Below are 25,916 nucleotides of genomic sequence, written 5' to 3'. Positions count from 1 at the left end.
CGCTCTCATGGTTCCAGTCCTACTTATCTAGTAGAACCCAATGTGTTAGTTTCAATAACTCTTTGTCAGAATGTTCTACAGTTACCGCTGGTGTGCCCCAGGGGTCTGTCCTGGGGCCTCTGCTGTTTTGTATTTACATGCTCCCTCTGGGTAGGATAATTGCCGAATATGGTATACAGTTCCATTTCTATGCTGATGACACACAGCTATACATCCCATTACAGCCTAATGACCCCTCTCAAATACAAAATCTGGAAACATGTGTAAGCCGAATCAAGATCTGGATGAGTCAAAACTTTCTCATGCTTAATACTGCTAAGACTGATTTGCTGGTGATTAAGCCTAATAACTACAAGTACTTCTCTGACAGTCTTTGTCTTAATATTGATGGTTGTTCAATCTCTGAAAGCACGCACATTAGAAACCTAGGTGTTATTTTTGATCCGACCCTGACTTTCCAGACTCACATCAAGGAAATCACCAGGACGGCTTTCTTTCACCTGCGTAACATTGCCAAAATCCGCCCTGCTCTGTCCCGGCGTAGCGCCGAGGTGGTTCTCCATGCCCTTGTGTCTTCCCGTTTAGATTACTGTAATGTCCTTTTTTCTGGCCTCCCCATCTGTACTACTAGGAGCCTTCAGCTTGTGCAAAATTCAGCCGCCAGACTTTTAACAAAAACAAGTAGGTTCTGTCACATAACTCCTGTCCTGGCATCACTACATTGGCTGCCCATTCAGGCTAGAGCCGATTTTAAAGTTCTTCTCTTAACTTATAAGGCTTTAAATGGACTTGCACCATCTTATTTAACTGAACTACTTTCTCCCTACATTCCGCCACGTCCTCTTCGTTCTCTTAGTTCAAACCTCCTTGTCATCCCACCAATCAATAAAAAGTCAGCTGGTGGCAGGGCCTTCGCCTACCGTGCTCCTTTTCTATGGAATGGCCTCCCACTAGGTATCAAAGAAGCTACATCCACTGCAATTTTTAAGTCCCGTCTTAAAACACACCTTTTTACTCAATATTTTGGTTTAAACTAATTCTTAACTGTTTTATCATTTTCCTGTGGTGTTTTAATATTGTTTTATTGTCTGTTATTATTGTACTTGATTTTATTGTAAAGTGTATTGAGACCATGTACCATGGTGATTTTGCACTCTAAATAATAAATTGATTGATTGATTGATTGATATTAAAACCTAAATTGTACAGACAGATGTAGAGCATTCATTCACCTTGAGTTCTTTGTCCAGGTTGGTCCTTGGAGCCATGGAGCTCTGCACCATGTTTGGGGTGACAGGAAATTTCTCTGGCAGCTTCTTGCACCTCTGGATCATCCTCGGGTTAGAGCCATTCATACACTGGTAGCCAAAGAACCAGTCTTCCCTCCAATGCTCCATACAGTACTCTGATACAAACACACACATACTGGGTGACTAATTGACTCTGGGGGCTTCTGCATCAAAGTAGAGTTATACATACTGTATATACTGTATACTGTGGGTTTTTGCAAATATAGGAAATGGTGTCTTTTTTTAAAAGGCGACTTGCCTGTAAAATAAATAAATTTAAAAAGTGCTACTTGTGTGATGGTTCTGATGCATCATGTGCACTGCAAAGTAACTAGTAACTACTTATCAAATAAACGTAGTGGACTAAAAGTACAATATTTTGCTCCAAAATGTACTGGAATGGAAGTATAAAGTAGCAGAAAATGAAAATAGGTAGAAGTAACTCAAAAATTGTACTTGCTCTCGCTTCTTTCACCTCTCTGTTGAGAGTTGCACATGTGCAGTTCTGATCAGGCAGCTGACAGGGCTCAGTTAGTGACAAACAAGTCACTGACTACGTTAACAGTGGTTATTTTGTCAACATCTTTTATGTCAGTCTTTCTTTTAAACTCAGTACCGACTGAATGATGTCTGTTCGAGCTGCTTGAACAAAGACAGAGGTGATAAACACCTGTGACTACTGCAGTCCCGTGGGAGTGAATGCCCCCTTGTTCCTTTTGACATTCAAGACAACAGCCAGACAGTAGTGGGTGTTAGGGGCTTTTTAGTCCTGTGTATATGGGGGTATATGACTCATACTGCAGCTTGTAAAAGAGCCACGATAGATACCCTCTTTGGGAGAACACATTGTGTAACAGAGGCTTTTGACAAAAGCTTGTCCAGAAGTAGATCAGAACCTCAGCTCTTTATTGGTTGCAGAGATGGCTCTCGAACAATCTTGTTCCCATATGCTTTGGGAAACTGTTTTTATCCATTCTGGCAACAGCTATCAAGAAAGATTACTTTAGCCAGCAAAGTTTGGGTGTAACATAGGCTTTTTAGCCTTGTATATAAAGGCCTTGATATTCTAAAAAAATAGGCTGTCTAAAGGCTCAAGAGGATATCAGTGCGCTCTTTGGATAGTCCTTGTCCTTGAAGGCATTTACAGTATTGCACCTGGTCTTTCATGCAAAAAGTGATGCAAACAGCTGTGTGAAGAATGAAAAGGGAGCTTGAGAGAGAAGTACAAACCCTGTCAAATTTCACACTTCCACCACCCTAACTAGTCACTACATAAAGAGGTCATATTTGTCAAATCGTCTTTTCATAAAGTTACACAAATTGTCAGATACCAAGTGACTCGCAATAAACCCTTCCTTTGAATCATACTGAGGCCTTCACTTTAACCAAACAAGAATACCATGGTATCTCATGCTACATAGCTAACCTGGAGCAGGTTACTTTCAGAGGATTAGATCAAAATTTGTAACTCTAATTAACCCACTCGGATGATCAAGTTTCTCTACATTCAAAAACATATGCCACCACAATCGTTTGAAAGGTCATATAATCACATAAATACCCTTCACAAAAAAAGCAGATATATTGTTTATAGATAGAAGAACTCTACTTTAGAACCTCTTCTATCCGGTATTCAACAAAACAGGCCTTCCTCTATAAAGGGATGTACAATAGCTGAATAAAAACATGCTGAGATGTGTGTTTCCTTTTTACATATGCATTAATTGTGTCATAATAAAATACAAACATATGTTAAAATTGCAATTATTAAGAATTTAGTCTATAATAACTCAATAAGTGAATATGAATAGGATTAAAGGTTTCAAATTAAAGTTGAATCGCAGTGTAGGACTCTCACTTGGGAGACTGGAGTTTGTACCCTGCTTGGAACATATTGTTATACTGTTGACTTATTATTTTTATACTAAGTTCACGTATTATTTTGCATTTCTTTTCTGTCGTTGTCTGGTTAGGTTTAGGAAGAAGTTACAATGGAACCTTTCAAAACATTTAAAGGTGTTTAAAAGGAACATTTCTCCCATGCGTGTATTTTTCCGGTCTTTTTCCACCAGTCGCTAAGCTATGACATTACAAAACTGTGATTGGTCAGTTTCATTGATGGTCTTGGACCAACATTAATTATGATGTCCCAGTAACAACACCAACTAAGCAATATCACATACATGTGTATTAACCCACCAGCTATGGGACTTCGTAGCTTCCAGAAGATCCGTTTAAAATCATCCAGGTCATTCCAGGACTTCCCGAACCTGATGGCCAGTTTCTTCAGAGACAATTCCAGCAAGCTAATGAGAGGGAAGGATGCATACGTACTTGATGTTCATCATAATGTTGTGGGGATACAAGTATAATACAGTACATTGTAGGAACTAAACTTTCATGTGGGGAACAAAAAAACAGCCTCCACAAGTTCACCCATTCATTTTAGTATTAAGACTTGTGTTGGTTATCAAGAAGCAATTTTCAATTGACTATTTGTTATTTGTGTATGTGTGTGCATGTGTGTGTGTGTGCACCACCTACGCATAGTGTAAGGAATGTTCGAAGTCGCTCCTCTTCTCATTGTCAAAGCGGACGTCTTGGGGTAAATCTGCTTCTGTTTTAGCGTCAATACATTTGGGAATCCCTGGAGCCCACGTTACCCATCTGAAAGACATTAACACACAGTATGATACAAATTAAGGGGAAAGGGTTTATAAAAGTCACAGTCGTGTATTATTTTTGAGACACAGTTCAGATCGGCAAAGGTTAGGGTTCCAGTTTATTTATTTAAAAATGCAGAACTTTTGCTCTGATGTAGCTTCCTTTCGATTCAATTCAGTTCATTTTAAAGAGGCTACTGTGCCAAGGAGACTGGAGCTGCTCCAATTAGCAAGTGGAGAGGTGTGACGAAGGGAAAGCAGCCGATAATGCCGAAGTTGCAATAAACATCACAGTCTTATGAGGATAAGCGAGCCCAGTTTCTCAGTTACACCCAGTGTTGGGGATTTCTGTAGTCACATTACATTTATCTGTAACACAGTACTGTTCCTAGTCAAAACAATTATGTTGTTACTTGCGTTACATAAATTGTTCATATGGCTGAAGTTTAAAGTGTGTTGGCTGACAGAAGAGAGGGAGAAAAGCCCTGAGGACAATAGTCAATAGTCAATCAATAATCAATCAATCAATCAATCAATCAATCAATCAATCAATCAATCAATCAACCAATCAATCAATAATCAGTCAATCAATAATCAATCAATCAATCAATCAATCAATCAATCAATCAATCAATCAATAATCAATCAATCAACCAACCAATCAATCAATCAATCAATCAATCAATCAATCAATCAATCAATCAATAATCAATCAATCAATAATCAATCAATCAATCAATCAATCAATAATCAATCAATCAATCAACAAATCAATAATCAATCAATTGATCAATCAATCAATCAATCAGTCTGTCAGCCAGTCAGTCAGTCTAGTCAGTCAGTCAATCTTTATTTGTATAGCACCAATTCACAACAAAAGTCATCTCATGACACTTTCCAAATTGAGCAGGTCTAGACTATACCCTTTAATAAATTTATTTACAGAGACCCAAGCTGAGTTTGGCAACAGTGGCAGAAAAAAGTGCCTTTAACAGGCAGAAACCTTGAGCAGAACCGGACTCAATGGTCAAATCGGCAATCTGCCTAGACCAGTTGGGTAAGATCTTGTGTATTTTCTTCTTAGGAGAGGGATTTGTGCTGATATGTAGACATGTAGGTTTTAAAATTGTTTTGTTAACTGGCAATTATGTGACAATGCATATCAGGTGATGTTGAGGAGTAACGCAAAAGTAATGGAATGAAAAGTGTGACAAATACCTTTCTACTGGAAGTATAAATTAAAATAAAGGTTTTTTTAAAAAAGTAACCTAAAAAGTAAGTAATGTATTACACATTACTCCTTTTGAGTAATTACCCCAACACCTGTTACACTACTGCCCAAAGTCATAATCCAGAGGATTTCACTTCCAGGAGTGAGGGCTTTTAAATTGGTCACTCTTCCCTGTATATGTAGATTTTTTCAACAAGTTTCAACAATGTTTGTGTTCACATATCCTGCTACTGCAGCACAGCTCCTGCCTGCCGTACCATTACATAGAGTTTGCCTTTGATAATTATCAATTAATATGATGACGTGATTTTCCTGTATCCCCTTTGAATGATCGAGAAAGCTCGAGGGGGAAAGAGAGGGAGGGAGGGAGAGAAAGTGAAAGAAAAGTTAAAGTGAGAGAAATATAAACTGCCCCTCACCTGTTGGGTGTATTCTATTCATGTCTGTGACACATTCTACACATACAGTACAGACATTAAAAACAATAAAACTGTAGTGAAACGCTGGTATGATATCGGTATGACTATCTATTTTTATACATGCAGTGTTCTATTTTTGCCAAGAACTGCACGCGTCGCGGTAGAAATAGGCAACTGAGCAATGTTTGAACATTGCTTGAAGAGAGATGGATGGAGAAGTATTAACAAGTCAGCAGCCTAACTTCAACAGCTAGCATAGCATCACACCTGTAAAGGGGAGAAAATTAGATTTGTATGTCGATTGTACCCATTCAAATATAAGACAAAAGACAGATGTTAGTGTGAAAGGGGAATAGTACTAATAGAAATCTTTAACACAACCACTCAGGTTAGTGAAGCTGCATCTGTGTGTTGTTATGTGTGTTGGACCTGTAAGTCTTCTGTCTCTCCTGCAGCTCTGTCTTCCTGTGTGCCAGCAGCTGAGGTGAGGTGTCGGTCCTCAGTGTCTCCGCTACAGATGTAGGTAGAAGAGAGAGATAGGAAAGTCGACCTTTAGTAACAGATAAGACCTACATGGGCTGATGCCTGCTGGCCCAAGGTTTGAGAAAGGGGGCCCACAGAGATGAGTAGAAGTGAAGGGCCCCTGCCCACAAAATAAGTTATTGTTATTTTAATGTAATGTCACTTTTCTATTCATGTCTGTGACATTGAAACTGTAGCTTTCTTTCAACTGCTGTGCGAACTAATCCACTACTAATCCATTTCAAAACTGATTTTCAGATCACAATGCGTTCTTCTGCATTTACATCTGCACAAATGTGGTTTCCAGAGATCGCATATTGATGGGCAGTGATGATGAAGCTCAGAAGTTCCTGAGTCTCATTTAAGTGTCCCACACGATTATAACAGCCAAAAGACTGATCAGTCCACACACCAGGAATCGAATGCTACTGGCCTTGTGCCAGTACAAAAGAAGAACCCAATGCTTGAGGCGTGGCTATCACAAGACATTTTAAATGCAAACTGTTGCAAACTCCATTTATGCAGCTGCTGAGTTGGCTGCCTTGCTGACATGGCAGTACCTTTACAGCTTACCATTAGGGGTAAATTCTGAATGGAATCTTTCCTACCTGTTCCCTCTCTTATCTCCACCTTGGTGTCTCCGATCAGCCAGCGGTAACAAGGGAAAGTCAGCACTTTGCCTTCACCTGGATGTTCCACTGTCACATAGCGACAGAACCAGTTATCTTCCACCCAGTACTTCTGTTTCTCCAGTCTGACCAGTAGCAGGGAGCCTAATGGTGAAGGGCTAGTAACCTTGTACTGATCTACCTGATGGAGATGGGGGGATGGAGAAAAAGAAAGTGAAAAAATCATTGCAGCTCAACAACCACAAATGTCCATACACAATTCATTTTATTGACAACTTCCTCCTGTCACACCATCATCCTCACTTTTATTGTACAGTCTCTGCACCCTCCAGCCTGCTCAGTCTTTCCCCATAGAAAACAGCAGGGCCCAGTAAATCCCTCTCGGCATCACCCTAGTTTCACTCACCTTTCGATCCTCCTTCCCCAACCATAACTCCACCATATCTCCTTGTACATTTCGAACTACCTCCTCACCACCTAATGTACTGTAGTGGTTAATTTCTCTTTCTATATTATAGACTTATTATTAATTACAGGTCTCATTGTATTACATGTGTAGCTGAAACTGTGGCGCGATTTCCTTTCCTTTTTCTACTCAGCCCAAAGTCATCCAGCTCTACACCGGTGAAACACCCTCCATCCAATTTTGAGAGTGGCTCGCCTCCAGAAATGTCCTTGCATCTTCCTACGCCCACTATAAACCCTATAGTCATCACTACTCTTCTTAGGAGGCCTGACTGGCCCATAAAAATATACTGGTTTATTCAGAAAACCGCACTGAAGATGATATCATAAATAAAGGTTGCCCACCATCACTAGACATCATGAAGTTCATCTGCAGACTGAGCTTAATCTCAGCCAAACAATAATTCATCATCAGCACCACCCACAATCCAGGCTACAAAAATCCATCTTCTTTGTAGCCTGGAAGAAGGAGAGTCCCGCTCAAGTTTCTCTTGTCAGAAATTCAAATCCTCAGCAGTCTCTGAGTCTTGTAACTCTAATGAACTTATCCTCTGCAGCAGAGGTAACTCTTGGTCTTCCTTTCCTGGGGTGGTCCTCATGAGAGCCAGTTTCATCATGTGTTTGATGGTTTTCGCGACTGCACTTGAGGATACATTCAAAGTTCTTGAAGTTTTCCAGATTGACTGACTTTCATGTCTTAAAGTAATGATGGACTGTCATTTCTCTTTACTTAGCTGAGTGGTTCTTGCCATAATATGGATTAGAGCAGTAGTCGAATGGCGCTATTCACTTTATTGAACTGTGTACCAACCCTAGCTCTGCACAACACAACTGATGGTCTCAAACACATCAAGAAGGCATTAAATAGCTCATGACCAAAGATGAGGGTTGGCAGAGTGACCTGTAAATTGAGAGATTCACCTTCAGAGTTTGCTACTTCTTATATTTTTTGGAAGGGACGGTTAATAAACAAGGATTCTGGTCCTGAATTGGTCTTGAAATTGTCTGATTGACAATTTATTGAAGGTGTCTATCATGGAGAAAAATGTATTTCTAGTAAGAGGATTTTCTGCCAAACTTGTCAACGTACAAGGTGATCGCAAGGTGGCTGTAAGGGTGCCCCGATTGATCAGACACCGATTGTTATCAGCCGACATATATGTTGTGGAAAGTTTGATCAGTGTCTCTATAAAGCCCGATCAGAAGAGCCGATCAGATAAACACACAAGATAGTTTCTCTATGTGCTGTTAAAATGCCACAGCTACACACACCGCAGGACCCTGCTGCTTACTGGCTGCTAACAGCTCACTAGCTCTCCTCCTGTCAATATCAATATGGATTTTTAGTGCCCACTTGGTTTACATACTCACATATGTGCAAATGTGAGTGTGAATGATTGTTTGTCTCTACATGTCAGCCCTGTGATGAACTGGTGACTCTAGTGTGTACCCCACCACTCGCCCAATGTCAGCTGAGATTGGCTCCAGTTTGCGTTTGGAGTTACAGATGCTTTACATCATTGTATATTTTACCAAACTTCTGTCAGAGATTTAAGTGACTAGACACAAGCAGTGGCTTCAGGGCACAAGGACCTCAGGACCAAGACTGAGACAACTTAGAACGAGATGCAGATTTTTTCCCAGTTTCCTATTTAATTTTTCTTTAATCTCTTTTTACAGTTTAGAAATAACTTTTTATTTGGTTTTAAACCTTTTTCTTTAAGTCAATGTAAAATAAATATAATTATTCACTTTCCTTTTAAATTTCTATGGTGATTTTATTATGCCATTAAAAAATAACAACTATATGACAATAAAGTAAAGAAACATTTTTGATAAGTAATCGGTATCGGCCTATACTGCTTCCAGCAAACGGAGATTGCCCCCAAAAGTCCTGATTGAACCACCCTTTGGTGTGGCCTGACATTAGGGTGTCAAATAATGCTAGAATGACAAAATCAGATCCAGTGCAAAAAGGCTTTGCATTTCATGATAACATACGTCTTCAGATTGGATATACAACTGAACAAATAGCAGATTCTTCACTGGTAAACATTAGGATGAAATGTGTGTGTGTCAGATTATGTAGTTTGAACCCCAGTTTAAATCACCATTACACACACACTTACTGCTCCTCGACAGAAGTCCAGTCCAGGGTTGTCCAGAAGGGTGCGTTCACTCTCTCCTTTCTCCCCCACCAGGGTCACAAAAATGTAGTTGTTGGTGCCTGAATACTCTGATGTCCCAGTTGCTACTGTTACAGTGTAGACTTCCATCTAAGGATAAGAACACATACACACAGCATGCTTATAACCAAGGGTTCAGTGGACAACATTTGGGAACTTTAAGGCAACGACAGATGCTCGTGGACTGCAGCTGTCAATAGGTAAAATGTGTTACATATCACTTTTTTTTTATTTATTGGGACAGCAGTTCATATAAAAAGTCAAATATGCATACAAAGTCAGTTTAAACTCTTCTTTGTTTGATACAAGCAAAGTTTCTGTTCCATGACATAAATGTTATTCACCATATAAATCCATTCTTGCATTGTGGGCAGTTCAGGAAGTAACCAGCGCCTGGTTATAGCTGCAGGCTGATACCAAAATATCATATTTATCAGCATACTTTGTCAGAAGGTCAACATTTCCTAGGAATAATACAGTAAATTCCAAGGGCAAGTCAGTGTTAAGTATGTTTTTGAGTGCTCTGTGAACCTCTACCAAAAAGGGTTTTATCACTGAACAGTCCCAAAATATATGCCAGTGGTTGGCGAGCACAAGTTTGAAACACGAAAAGATGCAGAAGACTTTCTCAACACAGGACGGGAGTCGCTTTCAATTTGTAACTTTCGTCTTGTCTCATCTGAGTTTGTTTGCCTCATATCAGCTATTCTGTCTTGAGAGAGCACCTCAACATAAGATGTCAAGATCTGTAGTGTGATATAGTCACCCCTTTTTATGCTCACTCTAATATGCTAACAATTAATGACGGGCATATCCTGTGGTTGATAATAGCAGTAGAGGCTTTATGCTGACAGGTGGCCAGAAAGATAACAGACAGGTAATACCATCATGTTGTGGGAGCGGGGGTGGGATACGGAGGTTTTTTTTTGTTTTTCTTTCTCCTGAAGTGGAAACTCCTTTTAGCAGCACGTGCTCCTACAGTACTACCCAGTGGGAAGCTTTTTGGGGGTTTTTTTGTTTTTGATTGTTCATATCTCTTACTTTATCATTTTATCTTTATGCTTACCTTGCTTTCTGAATATGAAGAAAGTTCTAGTTGTTTTCCCATCAGTAGAAGATGGGAATGTTCATACCAGCACAGTTCACCTCGTTCATGGGCCAAATAATACTGTATTGCACTCTATTAGTTATAATGGGTCATTAATCTCTTTATCTGGATCATTCTTTATTAGTTATCTGATCAAACAGCCATTTAATGAGTAACACAAGAGTCATAACACTGAATGTCAAAGGAATTAACCATGCCGTTAAGAGACGCAAAATACTTTCCATGCTCAAAAAAGACAAGGTACAAGTGGCGCTGTTACAGGAGACCTTACAGACAGTCACCTTACAGGAACATTTAGAATTAAAGCGTGATTGGGTGGGCCAAATATATTATTCTTCTTTCAACTCAAAAAGTAGAGGGGTAGCAATACTTATCCACAAACATCTTGCTTTTACACTTGATAAAGTCATCCATGATACAGAAGGAAGATTTGTTATAATCACTGAGTTCTTATATGGAGAACAAATTCTAATAGCAAGTGTTTATGTGCCCAATACTTTTGACAGCTCATTTTATCCCAAGTTACTGGCTAATATTTCCTCAGCCTGCCGCTTTATGTGTTACTTAGAGGGGATTTTAACTGCGGTCTGGCTCCTGAAATAGACTGCAGTCCATCTAAGTCCCAACCTCTCTCAAAAATGGCAAAGGCGACGCTGGACCTTTGCTCAGACCTTGGCCTATTTGACATATGGAAAATCACTAATCCACAAGAGAAGGATTTTACATTTTTTTCACGTCCCCATCACTCTTTTTCTAGAATTGATTATATTTTCGTTTCAAGATCAGTCCTCGACAGGGCCGGAGATACACCAAATAAACTAAATTTTAAAGAAACTTTGATATCAGTCAGAAATGATCTTCATAGGTGGTTTGATCTCCTGCTGTCTTGAATGGGCAGAATTAGTTTGATCAAGATGAATGTACTTCCCAGGATATCATACCCTATGCAAATGCTGCCACTTAAGATCAATAGGAGAATCATTTTAGATATTGAAGGATTTCTGTCAAAATTCATATGGTGTGGAAAGAAAGATGAAGACTTTACAGTTGCCAATAGACAGAGGGGGTCAAGCACTTCCTAATTTTCTTTATTACAATTGGGCCTGCCATGCCCGAATAATATCAAGTTGGCTTAAATACTTTTTACATCAAGGAGAGCCACCTGTAGATGTATGGTGTTGTGACCCTCTCTCTCTTTTCAGTCTTATTTCAACTGACATCGGAGAACTTCCAGCAGAGTTTAAAAACAACCCTATCATGGTTAGCACACTTAGAATTTGGCGGGATATCTCTAAACATATTGGCCGCAGAGATTTTTCATTCGGGATTCAACCTTTAATTAAGAATAAAGCTTTCCCTCCAGGCATAGGAATGAGTATTTTTGATGACTGGTATTCAAAGGAACTAAGATTTGTTTCTGATTTACTTAAATATGGTAATTTCATGTCATTTGAAATTATTCAGAATAAGTACAAAATACCACATAACCATTTTTTCGTTTTTTCTCCAAGTGAGACATTTTGTAAAATCATGCCTTTACGTTCCCAAATGATCCACCAATTTTAAGTCCTATTGAGAGCTTCCTTCCTAATTTTAATTTAACTGCCTGTAATGTAAAAAAATTCAGTTCTCTTTTTTAAGGAAAATTAACCTCTTGTAAGTCTGTTAATGCTGATAGAGCCAGGGAGCTATGGGAAAAGGACTTAGAGGTTGAGTAAACGCAGAGGCGTGGTCAGATGCTTTTGTATCTGCTAAAAAAATATTTACATGTAATAGACTCCGAGAGAGTCAATATAGAATTTTACACAGAGTGCAGTGCACTCCTCACTTTTTACATAAAATTAACCCTCAGATTTCCCCCCTTTGTGTGAATTGTAAAAAAGAAGTAGGGACCTACGACCACTGTATTTGTCAATGTTCATTAATTTCCAGATATTGGAAAAATATAGCTAAGGTGCTTAGCTTAATTTTTCACAGATCAGTTACATTAGATCCAGTATTGTCTTTTCTGAGTATACCTAAGGAATGGCTCTCTTTATCCACTGGACAGCTGATTGTGTAAACTTTTGCTTCTAGCAAGGCAATGTATTCTGTTCCAGTGGATCCAGGAGAAGCCTCCCTCGGTTACTCAATGATACAGAGAAACATTTAAGGTTTTTCCTATGGAACGTCTCTGAATTTAGTACTAATTTCTGGTTGTGCAGTTTGAGTTGGGGTACACGAATTGAAAATTGGAGACATTTAATGGCTGATTGTACATAAGTTGTATTACAATATAAAACTGTGTCATCTGTGTAAAGATGAAATTTGAGGAACACCTTTACTTATAGTTAAAATATCAGAGTAAACATCACATTCTTACACACTGTTATATATATATTAGTGGGGTAGTTTTCAAACCATTGATAACTGACAGAATCAATGTCAATACAGGAGAGTTTACTGAAAAGTAACAAATGGTCAACAGTGTTGAATGCTTTTGAAAAAGAAACATTGCAGCACAAGACATTTTGCTATCTAGGGCTAGTGAAATGTAATTTAAAACCAGGGATGTTGAATAAATGATGCTGTGTTTTGGCAAAAAGCCAGACTGATAGAGGGTGAGTAAGGAAAATAAAGAGAGCTAGGACCTGACCTAATTATTTACTAAAGATTGTAAAATCTTAGCCAAGCAACACAATTTAGAAACGAAATGATAATTATTTATATTAGTTTTGTTGCCATCTTTATTCAAAGGAAGGACATATGCTGTTTTCCTTGAGTTGTGAGAAAGGCACCACTAACTTCCCTAAAACTAGAAGGTAACAAACAGAACCTTGATGGAGAAATACTACCCTTTAGTTCAGCTTGTGGTTGGAGATTTGAGATAAACTCGAAAGCAGACAGGGAGACAGGCCTTATCACTCAGTATTGACCATTCTCTATAAGTTGTCTTTACCTGAGCTTAACCCCTCCCGTCTAACACAGGGTTTGCCAATTCAGTTATGTATGGGTTCACATGGCTTAGATGTTTTTTGAAACAAACAACCAAACCACCACAACCACAAAAAATAATGTTTAGTTTAGATGATATGACTCTTTAGTAAGAAACGCCTTTCAAGCTATTGCATGAGCTATTACATTGTCCAGCATGTCATATGAGTCAAACTCTTCTTCAGAAGATTAATAGTTGTAGCTGTCACACATTCTGTGAGGGCACTGATGTGCTGATGTGAATGTTATTTCCTGGTGATAATTTGAATATTATTTCCAGAGTAACCAAATGTGTGAACCACACTGATGCAAATGAGATGATGAAACAACAGATAAGTGTAGACATACCTGTAACAGGATGTGACTAAGACCTGTTGTTCGCAGCATGAGACATTACTTGCCTTAATGTCATTTCCACTTGTTCACAATACTGTAGCACTTAAAGCAACTTTTGTCATGAGATATCTTACAAGTTGTAGGTATATGGTGTGGTTAAATATAGGCTACAGACTACTCAGAGTGCTTTACAACACGTCACATTCTACTATTCACACATACAGTACATTCATACATTGATGGCAGACATTGCCATGCATGATTCATACCTGCTCATCGAGAACAATAGAGCGCTTCTATCCAGTGCCCCACAATATTTCTGTGCTCACCTATTTAGAAAAAAACTCACACACCATTGGAACAGCCATCAGGAGCAATTTGGGGTTCGGTAAGGACCTTTGACATGCAGACTGGAGAAGCTGGGTGATTGATCCACCACAAACACCCCAAGCCCAACAATCTATATTGATGTGAATTTGTTTGTGAATGTAATAACAATCCAAAGTGCATGGATAAATTGACCAAATTAATCAACTCTGAGGGTGGAAAAAAAATGTGGCGCCCTAAATCAAGATGAATTTATGGGTTTAAGACTTCTGATTCAGGCCTCTGGCCTTCAGATTAAAAGGAGTGTTTGGATAGTATTAAAGGAACTTGGGTCAGGATCAAGAAATAAGACTCAATAGTGACACGACGGCCGTTGCGGCTGTTAGGGTAACTGCAGCCATCAGCTGAGCTGGCGCGGGGGCACGCATGAACTCTTCACAGCAGTGCAGCTGATGCCTTATCCCCTACACACACAAAGCAGCCGGGAAGCTGGCTCGCTGTGTGTAGCGACACACAAGCGCAGCGATTTACCGTTCTGGTTGATGCAGTCTGACAGGCACAGGCGAAAGCAAAGACGGCATATTGGGGGACGGGGACAGCCTTCCATTCCGAAACACCTCCATTGCGAAACCCCTCCATTCTGAAACACCCCCACTCCGAAACACCGCTGTTCCGACTTTCAACTTCAAATTACTTCCCAATAGGGTTAGGGTTAGGGTTAGGGTTTCCCCAATAGCCTTTTCGGTATAGCGGGGTCTTTAGAAAAAATGGGAAACCCTGTCATTACGAAGAATTGAAGTCTATTTTCGGAACAGCGGGGTTTCGGAAAGGCGGGGGAACATATTTCTAACTATCCAGTTTCAGACTAAAGTACCGTGGAAAATGCGCAGTCTGTAACTATTCAGTGTTACACAGCGGTGGACTAAGTTACATGTTTGCAGCTAACGCTACTTTGCACGTTAGGTCACTCCGAGTCCTCTGTGATCTCATATGATTTTCAAATCAAGCTCTAAACATGACCTGGAATGTTTTCTTACCTGGTTACTAGTAAATGAGCCATGTCAGCATCTGTTTTCAGTCCCAAATCAAGTTGAAGCTGCCTCCATGAGTCGAACGCGTATCCGATGTATATTCAGGTGCCAGCCCGGCTTTGGTCGTAATTTCATTTCGACTCACAATATGCCGCTGATAAAACCTTTGTTTTCCTCTGAGTATGATTTTTTAGTGGACTACTGGCTGTAGCAGAATCCGTTACTAACACTAGTTTGGGTCCACCACGCTTGTCTTCTTCCCGTATCCAAGGACGCGCATTCAGCGTCATCTGACGTCACGTCCGCAGGACTGCGCGGGAAATTCGCGCCCGAATTGCAGTACATTATGCAGCACACAGCCTGTTCAAGGCAATGGAGAGATATGTGGGTGGGCTCATTCTTTTTGGTTTTGAACGCTTCATCACCCATTAGCATTAAAAAACTTAAAATGCATGTTTATGTTTTCACAAATCCTGCCCCAAGTTCCTTTAATATAATGTCATTTTTACTTATACCCAGTAAGTGGAAGTACAAATTATTCAACGGTGTCACAAAATAGGAATACTACAATACGTGTCCCCTCCTGTATGCTGCAGTGAGCCAAGTAGATTAGCTATATCAGTTCGACACTATTCAGGTTTATTTTGAGATAGAAACTGTTTTATTTGGTAAAATGTAAAATGCCACAATTTAGAATGGTCTTTCATTGTGACTTGCCCAAGGCACACCTGAGCAATGGTCATGCTGCTACTAACAGATTTGAGCAAATTTGTTCTGAAAATCTGATAGAAATGAGTTTTTTTGTGCACAGAAAACGTCTTAGATCTTTTACTTGACTTGGAGCAAAAACAATTGTGTTTATTTTTGAGTAGAAACCTCGGTTAAATGGGTTGGGATAATTTGCAAAACCTTATTAACAGCTGTGGAAAAGAACACTGAGCAGCTCAATGTAAAACTGACTGACATGGATGGACGCGGATGCAGGAATAGTCATAGAATTCATGGATTAGGTGAGAAGACGGAAGGTAAGGATCCAGTGTGCTTCTTTGAATCATGGCTTCCTTCATTCATGGGAATGGAAACCAAATGAGGCATAATTAAAATTGGCCATTGCAGGTTCGGAAGACAAAGAAATGAGATGCCTCAGGTGGTTATTATCAAGCTTCACAACTTATCCGACAAGGCCAAAGTTTTGGCCAAAGGCGAAGAATTGATTACTTCCTGACTTCTAAGGGCAATATTGGATTGGAACAGAGAATTATACAACTGGCTCTTGCACAGTAAGCGACCATTCACCTATATTTATTACATTTCCCCTCCATAAAGAGACCCCACAAAGGGGCATTGGCGACTGAATCCATCTCTGTTGAGTAATGATGTCTTCTGCACCTATCTTAAAGAGCAATTAGATATTTATATTCAAGCCAATGATAGAGAAGATGCTGACCCATCTATGGCATCAAGGCTCTATGTAGACAGGTGGAAGCTACAGTCAACTCCTTAAGAAAAAAACTGAGAAAGCATTATTCTTTGCAAAACAGGATATTTGAAACCAGGGAAATTACTGGCACAGCTTGTTAAGACAAGAGGAAACACAAACTTAATATCACAACTTAGGAATGATGAAGGAGAACTGCATCACAAAAATGAAGACTTGTCTGATATCATGCACGGTTATTACAAGAAATTATATACAAGTGAATGCTGTAAAGATATGGAAAAAGTAAAAACATTTTTCAACAAACTTAAATTACCATATGTTAATCAGGAATATAGAGATAGTCTATGCAAAACCTCATTGGAAACAGAGGTTCTAGAAACTATTAATTCTTTACAAAGTGGGAAAGCGGCAGAACTGGATGGATATGGCCCAGAAGTTTCGGGCAACAATATCTGGTCTTTTAACAAAATTGTATATTGACTCTTTCCAAAAACAAAGGCTTCCTCAAACTTTAACTACGGCAGATATTGTTTTGATACATAAAAAAGGCAAATCACCTAATCAAAGTAGCGCTTACAGACCTGTCAGCCTCATTAATGTTGACAGTAAAATCCTCTCAAAAATTCTTGCAAAACAAATTGAAAAAAATAATCCCTGACCTTGTCAAGTCAGATCAAACAGGCTTTATCAGGCAAAGAATGTCTAGTCACAATATGAGGCATCTAATATACATCATACATCAAGCTTAAATTACCTCATCAAAAAATCTGGTTATCTCTCTCGATGCTGTAAAAGCATTCAACCGAATTTAATTGAATTACTTATTTACAGTGCTTAACAAGTTTGGGTTTATTAAATGGATACAACTGCTGTACTCTGCACCAAGGGCAAGGTTTATTGTAAATGTAATACGTTCACAGGATTTTCTCTTCTTGCAGAAGCTATAAGAGCTAATGATGATATTTAAGGTAGATACATATATAGGTATAGGTATATATACAAAAATACTTACAAAATTCCATTGTATGAAGATGACATATTATTTGTATCAAGCCTAGTAATCTCTCCACCTGCTATCCTGGAGGGATATACAACATTTTAGTTGGTTTTCAGGCTATAAGATAAACCCGGAAAAATCTGTAATGATGCCTCTTGGCTCATACGGAGATATTGTCTTAAAAAAATTTCCTTTCACGCTATCTCTCAATGGTATCTGGGCATAAATGTCTCTGCCAGTGTATGTGAATTGTATTAATGAAATATGAACCCTCTTTTAAAAGCGATGATAGCAGACTTGGAACACTGGGCTAATCTTCCTATTTTTTGGATGGGTAGGATTAGCCTAATTAAAATAAATATATTACCACATATTCTTTATATAATACAGATGATACCACTTTATATAGATTAGAAAATAGGAAAAGAAATTGATAGAATTTTAGCGAGATTCATATGGAGAGGGAGGAAAGTGAGATTGAGACTCACTGTACTGCTTTGCCTAAAAATTCTGGAGGACTTGCACTACCAAACATTTTATTTTAGAAACTGGGCAAATACGCCAGAATTGTTGCACAGCTCGCCATTTCTCCGCCTTTGTTTGTTCACACTGAACCAAGCTGTTGTTTGGTCCTGTAACGTTGCTTTGTGGGACATTTCTCTTTCATTTGATGAGTGAAGGATCTGTTTAGCTGTCAGACTGTGAACACCATCAGACCGACACACTCCTGATCTGCGCCTCCGGCTTTTCCATTCACACAGATGCCATCTCTCCTCTGCTGGGGATCAGAGCCGCAGCGAAACTGTCCCCCCTCTCCGCATATGTAACTTTCACACAGACAGCAATTGCGGAGAATCGGCGCATGATTGCTGCACTGAAAGGGCAGTGTGAATGGGACTGGGGTACCATAAAGGGATTAAGATTGTCAATGATCTAGTGCAAGGAAATAGTCTAATGTCATTTCATCAAATTCAGTCCAATAATGAAATATCTTCATCTCACTTTTTTGTCATTCTTCAAATTCGTAGTTTTATAATGACCAAAATTCCAGATTAAGGCAATATGTCATCTTTACATAAGATGGAGGAATTCCTGTTAAAGAAAAGGAAGAGTAACCACTTTCTTTCTGAGTGTTATAACTGACTGGGCTTGTGTTCATTTTTAATTGTTTTTAGTGTTGTTGCTTGTTTATTTGTTGTTGTTGTTTGTTTGTTTTTTTGGGGGGGCTTTCTTCCTTCCTTCTTCCATTACATTACTTACATTTACAAGTAGAACTCCTCACTTTCATCCTAAATGCTGGATGCATTTTCTGAAAACCTTGACCTCAAAGTGTCTTCATATTAACCTGTTGGGGGTACTGGGCAAAAAATTTGCCTTAGGGCCCCTATTGACTCCCGTTCTCCTCGCATTCTTTGTGCATTGTGTATGTACCTTGTAGCCTCCAAGTCTGCTTTTAAGTACAGTTAAAACAGCAGATTATTCATCATATTTTTTTATTTTGGAATATACACTGTGTCAGTACAAAGCAATCAAGATCTTCAAACTCACTGGCTAATAATAATTGGCCTTAATTGATATTCTACTTAAACAATGCAATTTCCCTATATAATATACATTTTGCTGAATACCGGTGGAAAGATAAAGCAAGGCTCCAGCGTGCAACTGTTTTGGTGGTCGAAAATGATGTGATTCATACGCTATGACCGTCGCAGTCAATGCATCGGAATCCAACTGAACACCTATGGAGGATTTTTGAATGAGGTGACAGTGCTTTCCATCACCAACATCAAAACATTTAGTTTTTAGTACATCCAATGCAACCGTATTGAAAATCTACTGAAGAATTAGGGTTACAACACAGACGTGGTTCAGTGCTGGTTACATCATAATGAGGAAGTTGAGATGATTATTTCCTGGCTTGCCACATTAACATTTATATATTAAATACATCTGAAATTGGACGTGAAGACCATTCATGCTGATTTGAGTTTAATGTTACTAAGATAACTAAAGAGATATTTATTACAGTTTCATACATATGAACACACACACACACACACATATATATATTTGTGTGTGTAAAAAAAATGTGTGAAAAAAAATAAGACATTTAATGTTTCAAACTGATCAACTTAATTGGGTTTTGCTAGGGTGTTTCTAGGATTTGAGGACATTGGGTCTCAGCCCGGACCTCTGTAGAAGTGCACTCTGGCACTTTATTTACATTCAAAGTATATGTCTTAATCATTGAAAATGTTCAGTGTGTACCTCAAAGAAGGCTGTTCACTTTCCAAACCAATATGAATATTAATGTTAAAACTATTAGTTGTTAGCAATGAGTATTAGTAGGTTGCTGAGTAGAAACAGAAGACTTAAATTAACTTCAACACAGTTAAATGCATTTATCTTAACATCACTCACTGAAACAAAACACACACACACACACACACAAAAACAAGTCTGTGTAGTGTATTCAGATGTCTACAAGATGTGTAACAAAACAGTACTAAGACTGTGTAATAGCCATGTTTTCTCCTTTTAAACAGTGAAACCTGTGTGTTTCTATACAGCAGTGACAGCAAAAGACTGCAACAGACTGTGGTGAGATCAAACAGATCCACTGAGCAGATTCCAACACTATGGAATTTCAGTCCAGTGTCGCTGCACACCCTGCTCATTAGTCAGGAAAAGTCGTTCTAGTAACATTGTTGACTTCTTGCAATACAACCATGCTTATCTGCACCATAACAATATGATGAATAGCTTTACACACTTGACAAGAAAGCAGGTGACTGGAATATTAGGATTTCAAAAACATTTTTGAATAAAGTTAAAGTACGTTTTTTAAGAAAAACATGAACTATTATGAGTTTAAACGCATATTCAAAAGTATGGAAATACTCAAATTTGAATACTGGAACAAAATGTTACCCACATTGGCTGAATGTTACCTAATTTTACCTGTTGATGCAGCATATGCATGTTAGAGCTTATTCAAAGTAATCAAAGTCAGCTAAGAAACAACAAAAATACCTCTTACTTTAGTCCAGAAGTGTGTTCACAGTTCAGTATCAGTTTCCTCCTCTTCTTTTCCTGAATATTTCCCCCAGCTCTGTTTGTCTTCTGTCGCTTCCCTTTTTTTTCCCTCCTCCCCTCTCTGTACCGTGTGTTAAAAGTCCTAACAGCCTGTAAGGTCAACAATCACCTGGTATTTAAAAATGCAAAAAACCTTCCTCTTTTTCTCTGATGGCAGTTTCTTTCACGGTCTCTGCCTCAGTGTTACAACAGAGCTCTACTGACTTTCTCCCTCCCACTCACTCAATCATTCCTTTGTGCAGTGTAACCTGTAGAGAGAGAGGAGGGGGGGGGGGAATTGGGTCAATATCTGGGCTGAGCAGCAAGCCAGCAACAGCTGCAAAACAATCAAGAATCATCAAGACACAATCTAAAGAAGTAGGCGGTAGTAAGGCCACACTATAGCACCACATGCACCATAGATATTTAAAACATGATCTTTGCTTCCAAGACACGTTAGCATAAAAAGTACCCACAAATATCTCAACTTACTGTGTGTTGTATTTTCATTTGGTCACTTGACACTTTAACTTCCGTGAGAGATTAAGAGAGTGAGGAAGGAAGCCAGAGGAAACCTGAAAAAACATTACTTGTCTGTGAACTACACACTCACCAGAGACTCCAGTTCTCACTCTTCGTTAAATTTTCCAATCAGCTTCATGTTTGGTATGTTTGGTATTGGTGTGTTTCGCTTCATCGTATTAAATGCTGAGCTGAAATCAACAAACAGCATTCTGATCTTTTTACATCAACAGGTGGCTTGGACTCCCACGTTGCCTCAGCAGTATTGGCTTGTGTGGACACGGTGCTCTAGAACTGCTGGTGTTTAGCCTCACTGAAGAGTCCAAGTGCATCAAAGTGAGGCTGGATAGCATGCTCTGACTGAATCATGCTCTGACTGAGTCATGCCCTGACTGAGTTTCAAGATCATAGTAGCTGCTGCTTGCAACTGGGAGGAAGTAGACCCTGTCTGAGGCAGTGCAGCAAGCAAAATCTGCTCCTAGGCATGGAGACATTGTAGGACAGGTGCAGCAGGGAAGAGGCGGGTTTGGAAAATTCAACCAACATGGCACAAGGCAACATCCACCTGGAGAAGAAAGCTGGTGGTGAATGAGGTCCAGCAGAGAGATACGCAAAGGCAGACTCACCGTCCAAACAGGACCAATAGACTAGTTGGGAAAATCTGGAGCATCATAAGCTCACCTGGAAGGATCTCTGGGAGACGGAGGGAATCTGACTCAGCTTCATCAATAGTGCTACCTACAATGTTATTCCCACACCCAAGAACCTAAACCACTGGGTTGGAGAAGATCCCTCATGTGCTCTCAGCCAAACTCCAGCAACATTAAGGCACATCCTCACGGGCTGCAAAACTCGTCTGTTTCAAGGCCTCTACACTTGGAGGCACAACCAGGTCCTATGTCAATTGGCAATCACTCTGGAAGAAGGGGAACTACCACCAATGCAGTAGTGAGGTGTGAAGTGGGAAGTCCTGCTTTATTGAGTCTCTGGAGGGGGTGGATTTGCTGTTGGGCTTTCTTGGATGAGGTCTTGATGATGGAAGTCATGTCGTAAGCCAGTTGCACCCCCAGGATGTTTCTTACCCTCTCCACAGTGGAGCCATCTATGGTCAGCGGCGTGTGATGAGGCCTGCTGGTCCTCCTGACGTCAATCATCATCTTCTTCATTCTATTCACATTGAGGGAGATTGTGGGATGTGCACCACGCTGTTAGCTGTTCCAACTCCATCCTGTATGCAGACTCATCATTGTCCCTGACAAAATCCACCACAGTGTTGTCAGCAAACTTAATGATGTGATTGGTGTTGAGTCTGCCAGTGCAGTCAAGGGTTAGCAGGGTGAACAACAGGGGCTCAGGATGCAGCCCTGGGTAGAGCCTGTGCTCATTGTGATATATATACACCGATCAGCCACAACATTAAAACCACTGACAGGTGACGTGAATAACATTGATCATCTCATCACAATGCAATGTTCTGCTGGGAAACCTTGGGCGCTGGCATTCATGTGAATGCCACTTGACACGCACCACCCATCCAAACACTGTTGTGGACCAAGTACACCCCCTCATCACAACAACACTACCCGATGGCAGTGACCCCCCAGCAGGACAATGTGCCCTGACACACTGCAAACACTGCTCAGGAACAGCTCGAGGAGCACAATAAAGGGCCCAACGTGTTGACCGGGCCTCCAAATTCCCCAGATCCCAATCTGATCGAGCATCTGTAAGACGTGCTGGAGCAGGTCTGATCCATGGAGGCCCCAGCCCCCAACATACAGGACCCAGAGGATCCACTATAAAACTCCCTGGTGCCAGACACCACAGGACACCCTCAGAGGTCTTAAGTCCATGTCTTGACAGGTCAGAGCTGTTTTTGGCTGCACAAGGGGAACCTTCACAATATTAGGCAGGTGGTCATAATGTTATGCCTGATCAGTGTAAATATATATATATATATATATATATATATATATATATATATATATATATATATATATATATATATATATATATATACATATATATATACATGTTTTATATTTTATATTCTTCAAAGTAGCCACCTTTTGCTTTGATGACAGCTTTGCAAACTCTTGGCATTCTCTCAGTCAGATTCATGAGGTAGTTCCCAGAGGTGCTGAGCACTTGTTGGCTGCTTGGCCTTCACTCTGCGGTCCAACTCATTCCAAACCATCTCAATAGGGTTTAGGTTTGGTGATTGTGGAGGCCAGGTCATTTGACGCAGAGGTGTGTTTGGGGTCATTGCAAGGGAGTAGGTTTGATTTTGAGATTGGTGGGGACACAAACGTGCTCGAATATCCTCCTCTTCCTCTACCTTCTCTGGCCTCTCCTCCTCCATCTCCTCCAGCCTCTCCTTCTCTACCTCCTCCTGCCTCTCTTCCTTCATCTGCTCCTGCCTCTCCTTCTCTACCTCCTCCTGCCTCTCTTCCTTCATCTGCTCCAGCCTCTCCTTCTCTACCTCCTCCTGCCTCTCTTCCTCTACCTTCTCTGGCCTCTCCTCCTCCATCTCCTCCAGCCTCTCTGCTGTCTGTCACCTTACAAAAATATGTTGATGCATGACATGAACAGATACATTAGGGATACAATGATCATAGAGCTTGATGGTACAGTTATTGCCTGAGCAAAAAAGGCTTTTACTAAATATTAGGATTACTTAATATTAATTAATTATATTTTATAATTATAAAATCACATGATCATCTAGAATCTGAGGTTTTACTGTATTTCCACCACGAATTTTCTTTATTTGTGTTTTTAAACCGTTGCTCTCTTCTACACAAATACATGAAAATAAGAATTAAAAATAACTTTAAAAAAGTGTATCTCTTTGGCATTAAATATTCTCTTTTATTCAATATCTGTATTGTTGAGCCTCTACCTATACACCCTTGAAGTAACTTACACTTTGACTCCTAAAGAAGTCTCTTATATCCACTTTTCTTTTCTTTGACATCCTTCAAATCCTATATAGCACACACGCACGCACACACGTACACGCACGCAAACAGACACAAACACAAATGTAAATGACACCACTGATATTAAAATCCATCTAGCTGACGTGACCCAGGAAGAACAAATGCCGAACATGTTGACAACTTACACTCGCAGTTGCAGATAACATGCACTGCCTCTCCTCCGGTCCAACTAGCAGGTTGCAGGTAGTATTACAAGCAGAAGGAGTGACAGTGGGGACAGCCAATCACATGTAAGTTAGCGAGAAACCGGCAGCCGATCAGGGAGCGGTATTTAGGTTAGAGGCGGGACTTCTAGCAGAGACCGACATTTAACCCTTTGTGTGCCATAATCATTGACTAAACACTGCGGACAGCGGTTGTATTGATAGTGACTACACAGTAGCGGCTGAATATTGGTAGGGACGTGTCCCTAGCGTCCCTACCCAATTCTACGCCCTTGGGTCATTGTCCTGTTGAAAAACAAACGATGGTCCCACTAAGCACAAACCAGATGGGATGGCGCGTCGCTGCAGAATGCTGTGGTAGCCATGCTGGTTCAGTGTGCCTTGAATTTTGAATAAATCAGCAACAGTGTCACCAGCAAAGCACCTGACACCATCACACCTCCTCCTCCATGCTTCACGGTGGGAACCACACATGTAGAAACCATCCGCTCACCTTTTCTGTGTCCCACAAAGACACTCTTATTTGGCCTCATCAGACCAAAGTTCAGATTTCCACTGGTCTAATGTCCATTCCTTGTGTTTCTTGGCCCACGCACGTCTCTTCTTGTTGTTCTTCCTCAGTAGTGGCTTCTTTGCGGCAATTCGACCATGAAGGCCTGATTCACGCAGTCTCCTCTGAACAGTTGCTGTTGAGATGTGTCTGCTATTTGAACTCTGTGAAGCATTTATGTGAGGTGCTGTTAATTTGTGGTTTCTGAGACTTGTAACTCTAATGAGCTTATCCTCTGCAGCAGAGGTAACTCTTGGTCTTCCTTTCCTGGGGCGGTCCTCATGAGAGCCAGTTTCATCATGTGTTTGATGGTTTTTGCGACTGCGCTTAAGGATAGATTCGAAGTTCTTGAAGTTTTCCGGATTGACTGACCTTCATGTCTTAAAGTAATGATGGACTGTCGTTTCTCTTTACTTAGCTGAGTGGTTCTTGCCATAATATGGATTAGAGCAGTAGTCGAATAGCGCTATTCACTTTATTGAACTGTGTACCAACCCTAGCACTGCACAACACAACTGATGGTCTCAAACACATCAAGAAGGCAAGAAATTACTCAAATTAACTGATAACATAATTCCATATGTGTTCCTTCAATGTTTAGATGTCTTCAGTATTGATCTACAATGTAGAAAATAATAAAAATAAAGAAAAACCATTGAATGAGAAGGTGTGTTCAAACTTTTGACTCGTAGTATGTATACATACATATATATGTATATCTATATATATATATATACATATTATATATATACACATATATACACATATATTTATATGTATATCTATACATATATATGTACACATATATATACACATATCATATATATATAGACACATACATATATATATATACACATATATGTATATCTATATATAGATAGATATATATATATCAGCAAGAGTCACATAGCTGTGTTCCAGTTACCGACTACAGTCATTCTTAGCAGGTTTTAAGTCTGAAATATGTCCATGTTATTTTTAAGTGT

At 39.8% G+C, this 25,916-nt stretch overlaps 1 protein-coding gene across 1 annotated transcript in view; it reads right to left on the bottom strand.

Moving 5' to 3' along the window:
- Nucleotides 1–20,840, bottom strand: part of alox12 (arachidonate 12-lipoxygenase) — a 37,583-nt gene extending 16,743 nt beyond the window's left edge. Inside the window, exons 1-7 of the mRNA XM_073475352.1 lie at nt 20,658–20,840; nt 9,348–9,494; nt 6,733–6,934; nt 6,032–6,113; nt 3,834–3,956; nt 3,489–3,595; nt 1,233–1,405 (exon numbers count right to left, since the gene is read on the bottom strand). Of these exons, the coding sequence (XP_073331453.1) occupies nt 1,233–1,405; nt 3,489–3,595; nt 3,834–3,956; nt 6,032–6,113; nt 6,733–6,934; nt 9,348–9,494 (834 nt within the window). The 5' untranslated portion in view covers nt 20,658–20,840. The remainder of the gene's footprint in view (nt 1–1,232; nt 1,406–3,488; nt 3,596–3,833; nt 3,957–6,031; nt 6,114–6,732; nt 6,935–9,347; nt 9,495–20,657) is intronic.
- Nucleotides 20,841–25,916: the final 5,076 nt, after the last annotated feature.

The sequence above is a fragment of the Pagrus major genome, chromosome 10, assembly GCF_040436345.1.
Source record: "Pagrus major chromosome 10, Pma_NU_1.0".
Lineage (NCBI taxonomy): Eukaryota > Metazoa > Chordata > Actinopteri > Spariformes > Sparidae > Pagrus > Pagrus major.
The sequence above is the reverse complement of the archived record's forward strand: the minus strand, read 5'-3'. Positions and strand labels throughout refer to the sequence as shown.